The following is a 12,154-nucleotide window of genomic DNA, read 5'->3' as shown; positions in this document are numbered from 1 at the left end:
CCTCTACCCCCCCGCCCCCACCCCCAGGAGGCTGTGGATTGAGTGACACGGCGCCGGGGCGGTCCACTGTCGGGAGCCGTGGCCCTGACAGTTCACGCCCTAAGGATGTAGCTCCGCTCGCAGTGCACACGAAGTCGCACGCCGCCGACCTCTGAGCGGGTCAGACGCCCTCGTGCTCTTCTTTTCTAGGGATAGAGTCCCCAAGTGGGTGCACGTGTTGATCGGAAAAGTGGTCCTGGAGCTGGAGCGCTTCCTGCCCCAGCCCTTTACCGGCGAGATCCGCGGCATGTGTGACTTCCTGAACGTCAGCCTGGCGGACTGCCTCCTAGTCAACCTGGCCTACGAGTCCTCCGCGTGAGTGCCCCAAGCCGGTGCGGAGTAACGCGGGGCTTGCTGGGGCCTCCTGACACAGACTAGCGGCAGGAGACATGTTTTCCGTGTGATAAAAACAGGGTGGTGCCTGCTTGCCCAGAAACTTCCAGTGCTTCCTCGTTGCCTCTCTGGGTTAATCTGAGCTGCAGATCGTAGGCTTCAAGAGGGAAAGCAACTTCTCCCACTCAGCATTGAACTTTCCCTCTACCGGTAGCCCGGGGTTTTCTCTCCCCCAATCCAGGTAGCATCCTACTTTTAAAATTCTGCTCAAAGGCAGGGCGAGGTGGCTCACGCCTGTAATCCCAGCACTTTGGGAGGCCAAGGTGGGCAGATCACGAGGTTAGGAGTTCGAGACCAGCCTGGCCAACATAGCGAAACCCTGTCTACGAAAAACACAAAAAATTAGCCAGGCGTGGTGGTGGGCGCCTGTAATCCCAGCTACTTAGGAGGTTGAGGCAGGAGAATAGCTTGAATCCGGGAGGTGGAGGTTGCAGCAAGCCGCTATCGTGCCACTGCACACCAGCGCTGGCAACAGTGCGAGACTGTCTCAAAAAAAAAAAAAAAATATTCTGCTCAAAACGTACTTTTCCAGGAAGTTTTTGAAACTAAGCCTCCTCTCATCTGGACCCTTTAGTTAACTCAGTGGCCTTCCATCTCTATACTGGCAGTGGCTCATCTCTGCCTGTATTTGTTGCCCTGCATTTCTCCTTTCATGTGTGTCATGGCTGAAGTGTCTGTGTCCACCAGGGCTGGGGCGACAGGGAATGCTGCTCTAATAGGGCCAGCCAGTGTTTGGACCAGGAAGTGGGCATGATGAAATGTGCACCCAGGCTGGGCGTGGTGGCTCACGCCTGTAATCCCAGCACTTTGGGAGGCCGAGGCAGGTGAATCACCTGAGGTCAGGAGTTCAAGACCAGCCTGGCCAACATGGTGAAACCCTGTCTCTACTATTAATACAAAAAAATTACCCAGGCGTGGTGATGGGCACCTGGGAATCCCAGCTACTCGGGAGGCTCAGGCAGGAGAATCACTTGAACCCAGGAGGCAGAGGTTGCAGTGAGCTAAGATAGCGCCATTGCACTCCAGCCTGGGTGACAAAGCAGGATTCTGTATCAAAAAGAAAAAGAAAAAAGTGCACCCAGAAGTGAAAGCAACATGGAGTGTGTGGTTGATCCCAGGCAGAGTGCAGGGGACCACTAAAGGTTTATGGGCTCAGTAACAGGTTCTGGAATAAAGAGAGGTTTTGACTTGGTTTCTCCCTTTAATACTTATTATTTTGCCACCAGACTAGCTTCATCTCATAACCTCTTGTACATACTTAGAGCTTCTTGCTGCCTAAAGATGATGGGGGTAGAAAAGATCTTGGAATAATGAAACTTTACTGGCCCAGGCATTTTCCCAGAACACCTAGGCAGAGTAAGCTAAAAAGCACTGGGACTGCCTTCCTCTTCAGGAAATGCTTTCAGGCACAGAAAAGACACAGGCCTGCTAAATAACATGCCTTTCAGTTGAACTAAGTTATTATAATTTTACCACCTCCCTCTCCTACCTCCAACTTTTTCCTATTTTTAACTTATGGCTTTCTTAATGAAAAATCACAAATCATTTTTACCCTCATCTGTTGGAGTCACCATATTCAAACAGATTAAAGCAAAAGGTCCAGTAAAAACATTCTAACTTTTGGATTTGATACTAAGGTATTTATAGAATTGCCTAATAGAAAGCACCATTCAATTCCACTAGCATTAACAAAGGAAATGCTTTCTTCTCATGTTGGAAGTAAGCCTTATTGAATTAGAATAATACTAGCTACCCTTTATTGAGCCTACTGGGTGCCAGATACTTCATGAACACAGCCCCGTGGGGAAGATGGTATCATCTGTTTTGTGATGTGGAAACCAAGCCTCAGAGGGGCCACCGTGCTGGAAGTCAAGTGGCTGGTGAGTGCTAAAAGCATGGGAATCTCCAGTTCGCTGCAGTGCCTCTCAAAGCAGAGCCTGTTTCCTCATTTGTCTCCCATGCTTGTGCACTGCTACATCACACCACAACATTTGGGCCTGATATGAAAATATTGTTATCTTGCCAATTTTGAAAAATCGCCTTTGAGAGAGATTCTACAAACTCTGCTTTAGTACTTCCCATGTCTTACCAGTTCTCTCCCTGACCCGAACTCTTTGAAGTTAAACTCAGAAACGTTGGAGGGGCCGGGCGCGGTGGCTCAAGCCTGTAATCCCAGCACTTTGGGAGGCCGAGACGGGCGGATCACGAGGTCAGGAGATCGAGACCATCCTGGCTAACACCGTGAAACCCCGTCTCTACTAAAAAATACAAAAAACTAGCCGGGCGAGGTGGCGGGCGCCTGTAGTGCCAGCTACTCGGGAGGCTGAGGCAGGAGAATGGCGTGAACCCGGGAGGCGGAGCTTGCAGTGAGCTGAGATCCGGCCACTGCACTCCAGCCTGGGTGACAGAGCAAGACTCCGTCTCAAAAAAAAAAAAAAAAAAAAAGAAACGTTGGAGGGAGGCTGGGCACAGTGGCTCATGCCTCCTTTCCCAGCATTTTGGGAGGATAAGGTGGATGGATCTCTTGAGCCCAGGAGTTCGATACCAGGATCTGTTGAGCCCAGGAGTTTGATACCAGCCTGGGCAACATGGTAAAACCTTGTCTCTACAAAAAATACCACAAGATTAGCCAGATGTGGTGGCTTGCACCTGTGGTCCCAGATACTCAGGAGGCTGAAGTGGGAGGATCACTTGAGCCTGGGAAGTCAAGGCTGCAGAGAGCCGAGATTGTACCACTGCATTCCAGCCTGGGTGACAGAGACTCAAATAAATAAATAAATAACAGAAACCTTGGAGGGAATTAAAACTGACCAAGGTTCCATCTTTATTTTATTTTATTTTATTTATTTTTGAGATGGGGTCTCACTCTGTTGCTCAGGCTGGAGCGCAGTGGCACAGTCTTGGCTCACCACAACCTCCGCCTCCCGGGTTCAAGCGATTCTGCTCCCTCAGCCTCCCAAGTAGCTGGGACTACAGGCATGCGCCACCATGCCCGGCTAATTTTTGTATTTTTAGTAGAGACGGGGTTTCACTATGTTGGCCAGGCTGGTCTCAAACTCGTGACCACATGATCCATCCACCTTGGCCTCCCAAAGTGCTGGGATTACAGGCCTGAGACACCCTTCTGGTGCCTGGCACAAGTTTCCACCTTTAAACAAACAAACAAAAAGTAACACTTTTTCCTCCAATTATAAAAGTAACATGTAATCATTGTAGAAAATCAGTAAATGTAGAAAAGTAAAAAAACAAAGCTAACCACCATCCTGTTATTAAAAAATGACCAGAAAAACCCTCCAGGATGTTTTCTCTCAGTTTTGTTCATATGGATATACATATTTTTTCCCCTGGTATTGGACACACTGTATATAAATATTTTATAAATATTTTTTATAAATGTATAATATTTTTTCATGTACCATTAAATATTCTCAGAGAATATGGATACTTAACAAGCCTCCTCCTCTTTTTCTCTCTATGAACTTCTGTTCATAGAGATTCCCCCTTTTTAAAAATTATGATCTCTGTGCAAGGAGATGGGAGAGAGACAGGAAAAGTGCCAAGTCCCTTAAGAGCCAGCCATTTTCCCAAGGGGACAAAATGAAACATTGGTGAAACAATGGTTTAGTGTTACTTTATTTGCTCTGAGGAATTAATATGTGGAGAGGTGAGCTTGAGCTGGCTTTGAATCATGTGTTAAATAGAATACATGCTGCCAAGCAGAGGAAAAAGCAGAGTTCACAGGTCTCCTGAGCCCAGGATGGGTTAGTTTCACTGCAGATTTGGACTGAGGATGAAATTCTCACTCACTATGCTTATGATGCTCTGCATGTGTGCTAAGGGCAAAGACCCGAGAAACACTGAATGAGCACAGATGAGTTGTATCCAGTTGTGTTTTTCATCTTGAATTGTTAATCTATATTCTTACAAGCGTCATAGCACATATGTCAGTCGTAAGGAAGAAAAACCGTTTTACTTTGAGGATTTGTTTTACAAATGAAAAACTCCTTTTCCTTTTTTTTCTTATTTGTCTTATTCATTCATGTTGGACTTTTCCCTTTTCTCAGATTCTGCACCAGTATTGTGGCTCAAGACTCCAGAGGCCACATTTACCATGGTCGGAATCTGGATTATCCTTTTGGGAATGTCTTACGCAAGTTGACCGTGGATGTGCAATTCTTAAAGAATGGGCAGGTATAGTCCATACCGTATAAGATAAGAAATCAGAAAGATTTGCAAACTCAAGTTAGCAATCATTTGGATGGCCTGCTAACTTAAGTGTGTTATCTATATAAGACACAAAAAAATCACACCCCTGGAAAAACAAAGGCAGAAGAGAGGTTTATATCAATTATGCTTATAGGAAGGACAGTCATTTATTATTTATTATTGAGTGTCTACTTAAAGAGGTCACCTAGTTTTCCATAGGGAAATCTCTTTTAGAGAGTGATCAATCATCTACTTATGCAGAGTCAGCTCTTTCCTCTGCTTTCCCATGCCCAGGCTGCTTCTGGAATATGGGATCTGACAGTCCCAGGTTTGAATCTTGATTCTATCAATTACTGTACTTCCTTTGTGAACCTGAGAAATTACTCATTCCCTAATTTTGCAGACTACAGCTCATGGAGGTGCGTAACTACTTTACTGAGATGCTTATAAATGTTAAATGAAGTAGTCTGTGTAAAGTTGTAGCCAAATAATAAATGGTCCTTCATTCTGCAAGTACGATTGACCCACACCACTTTCTTGTGTATGATCTTTAAAAAATTATACTTAGAGTTTTTGTATATAGCATGGTCCCTTTAAAACTGTAATCTACTATATACTGTTGTCACTGTGTAAACATTTAGAGAGACAGAATTAATCAATGTTCATTGAGTACACAAAGCATGTTTTGCTGTAAAACAGAATACAGTGTGCAAGAGCCAGATTTTGGCTGTAAGGACAAGAACTGTATTCCCTTTGTTCTTTGCAGTTAGGGGTTGATTCACAAATACTAAAAACTCATTTACTAACTACTCAGTCATCTGCTTTTATAAACACTTTTTTTCATAAAAAACTTAAACAGTACAGAAATATTGAAAGTAAAAGTGTCTCTTTTCCAGTCCTATTCTTTACTTCACCACTATTAATAATTTGTTTTCTAGCTGAGTTAGTTTGAAAATGATTTTAAGTTGTAATGATAATATAAATGCATAATAAATTCTCAAAGGAAATCTGCTAAATATTGTTTTATTACTGAATGATGGGATAATATTATTTATTATTTATTCATGTTTTTCTCCATTATTCTATAATGAGCTAATACTCTTATAAAGAGACAAAGGAATAAATGCAATGAAAATAAATTATTTCAGCTGTTCTGAAACTCACTCTAATAGTTGTTTCTTCTTTTGTTTTTGTTTTTCCTGGAGTTCCCATGAAATAATCTGTAGAGAAATAGTCTGTAGAGGTAGTTTTACTCTCAGTACTCAGGTGACTGTTACTGAATATAGACAGTTTACTCTTGGGTATTGCTTTTCTATGGAGGACTCATGGCCAAGAAATTGTTTTATGAAATTAAGAACAGGTTATCCACAAAATAATTCATCTCTCGTTCTTGTCTAGTGTTTGTAATCTCAGAAGTATTTTCAGCTGGGCACAGTGGCTCATGCCTGTAATCCCAACACTTTGGGAGGCCAAGGCGGGCAAATCACTAGGTCAGGAGTTCAAGACCAGCCTGGCCAATGTGGTGAAACCCCGTCTCTACTAAAACTACAAAAAAAAAAAAATTAGCTGGGCATTTTGGTGGGTACCTGTAATCCCAGCTACTTAGGAGGCTGAGGCAGGGGAATCACTTGAACCTGGGAGGCGGAGGTTGCAGTGAGCTGAGATCGCACCACTGCCCTCTAGCCCAGTGACAGAATGAGACTCATCTCAACAACAACAACAAAAGTATTGTCATACATAGGACCTCATTCGATCCCCCCAGCAGCCCTGCGAAGCAGGCATCAGTCAACATTTTTATCTTTACTTTCTAGATGAGGGAGTCTAACTTCACAGAGGCTGACTTGCTCCAAATCACAAGGCAGAGACATGGCAGAGGTAGGGCCAGAACCCAGGCGTTGGGCCTACTGATAGTTTTCGTTGTCAAAGCTCAGCCTTAATTAGACTGTAAATTATTATTATTGTTATTATTATTATTACTGTTTTTATATTTGAGACAGAGTCTCACTCTATCGCCCAGGCTGGAGTGCAGTGGCGCAATCTTGGCTCACTGCAACCTCTGCCTCCTGGGTTCAAGCAATTCTCCTGCCTCAGCCTCCCAAATAGCTGGGACTGCAGGAGGGTGCCACCACACCCAGCTAATTTTTGTATTTTTAGTAGAGATGGGGTTTCACTATGTTGGCTAGTCGTGAACTCCTGAGCTCAGATAATCCGCCTGCCTCAGCCTCCCAAAGTGCTGGGATTACAAGTTTGAGTCACTGCACCAGGCAATTAGGCTGTAACTTAAAATAACTTAAAATTCCCTGCTAAGGGTTTGTTTATGTTAACTGACTAGGCAGAAACAATTGGGAAGTACAAACAGAAGTAAAGACAGATTTTCAGAGCTGCAAGATAAAATATCTTACAAATTATATCTCAAAATTATTTATAATTATGTATGGTAATTGAAAACTATGATATGATTTTTGATCTCATAACTTCAATTTTCTCAGCCCTTCAAGAGTGACCCTGAGGGTCACAGTGTCATGCAAATGAGGTGGCCATATAATTACTTTTTATTTTCCACGTAATTACATTTGTAAGGGCTTGAGTAGTAAGGTAGACTTATTTCTACTTTACCACCATCCGTGGAGATGAGGCACTCATGGAGGCCCTCAGTAAGTCTGAGGGCTGAGATCATTTATAAAACTAAGGCCACTGCATTCTCCCTTGTAATTCAGCCACCTAAATTATTTTTATAAGCAGATAAGGTAAAAATAAATAATTAAATGAAAAACATTACTGACCTAATTTTTCTAAGGAAAATATCAATCTAGGACTATTTATTTCTTAAAACATAACAGTATTAGTTAACTTTTGTCAAACAGTATGAGTCAGATACTGTTTTAAGTACTTTTTTTTTTTTTTGAGACAGAGTCTTGCTCTGTCACAAGCTGGAGTGCAATGGTGCCATCTCAGCTCACCGCAACCTCTACCTCCTGGGTTCAAGCGATTCTCCTGCCTTAGCCTCCCGAGTAGCTGGGACCACAGGTGCATGCCACCACAGCTAGCTAATTTTTGTATTTTTGGTAGAGATGGGGTTTCACCATGTTGGCCAGGCTGGTCTCAAATTCCTGGCCTCAAGTGATCTGCCTGCCTCGGCCTCCCAAAGTGCTGGGATTACAGGCGTGAGCCACCACGCCTGGCCAAAGTACTTCTCTGAAAAATAAAATTTGGTATCAGAAATAACTGATAATGGCTAGCTGTGGTGACTCATACCTGTAATCCCAGCACTTTGAGAAGCCAATACAGAAGGATTGCTTGAGCCCAGGAGTTTGAGACCAGCCTGGGCCACATAGGGAGACCCTGTCTCTAGGAAAACCAAAAAAAAAAAAATGTATATATGTGTGTGTATGTATACATATATGTCAGATTTGGTGGCATGCGCCTGTGGTCCCAGCTACTTGGAAAACTGAGGTGGGAGGATCGCTTGAGCCCAGGAGGTCGAGGCCGCAGTGAATTGTGATTGCACCCCTGCACTCCAGCCTCGGTGACATATAGAGTTTGATTTTTCTCCTGCAGGTTACATAGTGGTATCTTGCAATCACTGGAGCTCGTGACCTTAATTTAAAGTGGGGGTGATGCCTATAATTCATGGGATAGTTGTGAGGATTAAATGAAAGAGCTATGTAAAAGGATTTTTAAATATTTAAAATTTAAACGTGATTATTATTGGTGAACAGTCCCCCTTGTTTCTCCTAACGTCACAGAGCTTATAAAATATGTGATATTTATCTCTTAAAATCAAATCAAAACAAGTTTTATTTTATTTTATTTTGAGACAGAGTTTTGCTCTTGTTGCCCAGGCTAGAGTGCGATGGCGCTTTTTCGGTTCACCGCAACCTCCATCTCCCAGGTTCAAGCAATTCCCCTGCCTCAGCCACCCTAGTAGCTGGGATTACAGGCATGCCCCACCACGCCCGGCTAATTTTGTATTTTTAGTAGGGTCAGGGTTTCTCCATGTTGGTCAGGCTGGTCTTGAACTCCTGACCTCAGGTGTTCCACCCACCTCAGCCTCCCAAAGTGCTGGGATTGCAGGTGTGAGCCACTGCGCCCAGCTTCAAAACAAGTTTTAAAGTAAGACTCCACTTGCTACTTCTAGGATGGGGCTTCTTAACCTGCTTTGTGTACCCCTTTGGTGAATAATATTTTATAAATACATAAAATAAAACATGTGTGATTACAAAGAAAATCAGTTGTGTTGAAAACAGCCATTTCAATGTTATACTTTTTCTTAACACATTAAATAGTAAGGTTTAGCAGTGGGTCTAATAACTACCATGATTTCAAAGTAGTAAATTATAGACAGTGTTTCAAAATATCTGCAGCCAACATTGTGTATGTGAAAAAACCTGTGATTTCTACTAGTGACAAAATTATAGGCACCACTATGATTGCGTGATTTGTTGCATGCGTTCATTACAGAAGGAATTAAATTTCAGTTGGAGGTTAGTGAAAATAAAGATGCATCTTTTTTTTCCCATCCAAGGTCACAAATCTACTAAAATCTATCTATGGACCACGCCCCCCACCCCAGCTTAAGGTTAAGAACCTCTGTCTTAGAAGGCTATTTCAGAGTTTTATTCTATTTTGTTGGAATTATTTTTTAAAAATCCAGGAAACTGTGGGGCAAAACAGATGATTTCAGTGTATTCGATTGGAATGGTGAAATGATCCATGTATCTCTTGATTTCAGATTGCATTCACAGGAACTACTTTTATTGGCTATGTAGGATTATGGACTGGCCAAAGCCCACACAAGTTTACAGTTTCTGGTGATGAACGAGGTAATCAAAACAAACTCCTGTGTAATTTTAGCTACATTGTTGTTCAGTTCTATCCAAGCACTTCCTTTACTCGCCCAACAGAACATACAGAACACCCACTATGTGGCAGGGACTTCCATCCTAGTGGGGGAAAATAGTATGCGTGGAAGCAATGAAGATGATTTCGGGTAGCAACAAATGCTGCAAAGAAAGCAAAAGAGGAAGCTGTGATAGAGAGTGAAGGAGGAGGTGGAGTGGTTAGTACAGGTCAGAGGGTCAGAGAAGGCCTGATCCATGTGATCCTGGAGCTAGTTCTACAGAAGCCAGGGGAAGACCATTTCTGGTGGACTTACCGCAAGGACGAAGGCCGTAGGTAGTAATAATAAGCTTGGTGGATTTCAGAAGCCAAAGAAAGTCAGTGTGGTTATAGCATGGAGTAAGTGGGTAGTGACGTTAGAAGTGAAGAAGAGGCAGGCCGGGCGCGGTGGCTCAAGCCTGTAATCCCAGCACTTTGGGAGGCCAAGACGGGCGGATCACGAGGTCAGGAGATCGAGACCATCCTGGCTAACATGGCGAAACCCTGTCTCTACTAAAAATACAACAACAAAAAAAAAACTAGCTGGGCAACGTGGCGGGCGCCTGTAGTCCCAGCTACTTGGGAGGCTGAGGCAGGAGAATGGCGTGAACCCAGGAGTCGGAGCTTGCAGTGAGCTGAGATCCGGCCACCGCACTCCAGCCTGGGCGGCAGAGCGAGACTCCGTCTCAAAAAAACAAACAAACAAACAAACAAAAAGAAGTGAAGAAGAGGCTGAAGGCATGGTGCAGGGCCACAGTGAAGAGTATGGATTTTAAGCATAATGGAAGCTGTAGGGGGATTGTAGGCCAGGGAGTGAACAGATGTGATGTATATTTTTAACTATTACTTTTGCTGCTCTGTAGAGATTGGATTGTGTTAGGTTAAGATGGAAGCAGAAGACCATTTGGAAACTACTGTGATAATCTAGGGGATATATGATGCTGTTATACAAGCAACATTTGTAAAGCACTTTCTGGTTTACCATGCACATCTTCACATGTCTTCTTCTTAGACCCTCACAACAGTCCTGTTAGGCAGGGCTGTTATTTTTAACTCCATTCGTTAGGCAGAGAAGGACATAGGCTGTGAGATGAAATGACAGCTAGTAGTGGGAGAGGAAGTTCTCAGATTGCTCTCCTGGGTCCTGACCCAATTGCTCTGTTCATTGACATTCCCACTGCCATTCCCCAGATCTCAGGGGAACACCATTTAGTTCCATAGTATGTGGGAAACCTAGAGAGATAAGTGAGCTCTGTGTCTGTCCTCAGTGTGCAGCTGAATCAAGGAGAAGGATATATACAAGGAGTATCTTAAAGTTTAGTGTTGCTCATCTGATGAACCCTGATTGACTTCATGGTGTTGTTTTTTTGGGTTTTTGCTTGGTTTGGTTTTTGTTTTTGTTTTTGAGACAGTCTTGCCCTGTCGCCCAGGTTAGAGTGCAGTGGGCGATCTTGGCTCACTGCAACTTCTGCCTCCCGGGCTCAAGCGATTCTCGTGCCTCAGCTTCCTGAGTAGCTGGGATTACAAGACGTGCCACTATGCCCGGCTAATTTTTGTATTTTTGGTAGAGATGGGTTTTCACCATGTTGGCCAGGCTGATCTCAAACTCCGAACCTCAGGTGATCCACCCACCTTGGCCTCCCAAAGTGCTGGGATTACAGGTGTGAACCACAGCTCCCGGCCAGTGTGGTTGTTTATTCTTCTCTTTTTACATAAGGCTTTACCGGGAAGATGATGATTGAGTATATATCAGTGTCCACAGTAAACAATTATTTATCCTAATGTATTTCTTCCACATTTTCTCACTCCCTAAGTCTTATCAGCTCTGACAGCAGAACTAGACTGTACCTGTCCATTCTCTCTACCTCCACTGCTGAACTAGCCCCCGTCACACCTGTACTGCCTGATCAACCCACCTGATCTCCTTGCTACTATTTTTACCTTCCTATAATTCTTTCCCTACCCAGCAACTAGAATGGTCAGGTTGTTCCCCTGCATAAAACCTATTGTGACAGATATCGCATGATTTCACTTATGTGTGGAATCTCCAAGTTTGAACTCATAGAAGCAGAGAGTAGAATGGTGGTTGCTATGCACTGGGGAAAAAGGGAAATGGTCAAAGGGTACAAAGTTTCAGTTAGACAGGAGGAATAAGTTCTGGTGATCCACACAGCAAGGTGACTACAGTTAACAATCATGTATTATATATTTCAAAATTGCTAGAGTGGGTTTTTAAAAAATTAATTTTGTTATTGATACACATTACAGGTGCATATTTCGGGAGCACATGTGATAATGTATTAAATTCATATAATCACAGAGAAATGCAAATCACATTTTTATTTCTCTAATGATTAATGATATGGAATATCTTTTCATGTGCTTACTGGCCATTTGTATATCTTCCTTGGAGAAACGTCTATTCAAGTCCTTTGTCCAGTTTTTTTTTGTTTGTTTGTTTGTTTGTTTTGAGACAGAGTCTCACTGTCTCAAATCACACATTCATAAACGCACTATCATATATGCATGATCTGATTGTGATATGTGTTACTTTAAATGTTTGTCTTTTCTTTACACTAGAAGCAGTCAAATTCTAGCTATTTTTTGGTGGGGGGGTCGTTAAAAAATTTAAATTTTT

The 12,154-nt window shown here is 43.1% G+C and overlaps 1 protein-coding gene across 1 annotated transcript in view; it reads left to right on the top strand.

Moving 5' to 3' along the window:
• Nucleotides 1-12,154, top strand: part of NAAA (N-acylethanolamine acid amidase) — a 26,566-nt gene that overhangs the window by 657 nt on the left and 13,755 nt on the right. The window contains exons 2-4 of the mRNA XM_011927203.1: nt 190-354; nt 4,497-4,623; nt 9,371-9,461. Of these exons, the coding sequence (XP_011782593.1) occupies nt 190-354; nt 4,497-4,623; nt 9,371-9,461 (383 nt within the window). The remainder of the gene's footprint in view (nt 1-189; nt 355-4,496; nt 4,624-9,370; nt 9,462-12,154) is intronic.

This window comes from Colobus angolensis, unplaced genomic scaffold (genome assembly GCF_000951035.1).
Source record: "Colobus angolensis palliatus isolate OR3802 unplaced genomic scaffold, Cang.pa_1.0 Scaffold70, whole genome shotgun sequence".
Classification (NCBI taxonomy): Eukaryota; Metazoa; Chordata; class Mammalia; order Primates; family Cercopithecidae; genus Colobus; species Colobus angolensis.
The sequence above is the reverse complement of the archived record's forward strand: the minus strand, read 5'-3'. Positions and strand labels throughout refer to the sequence as shown.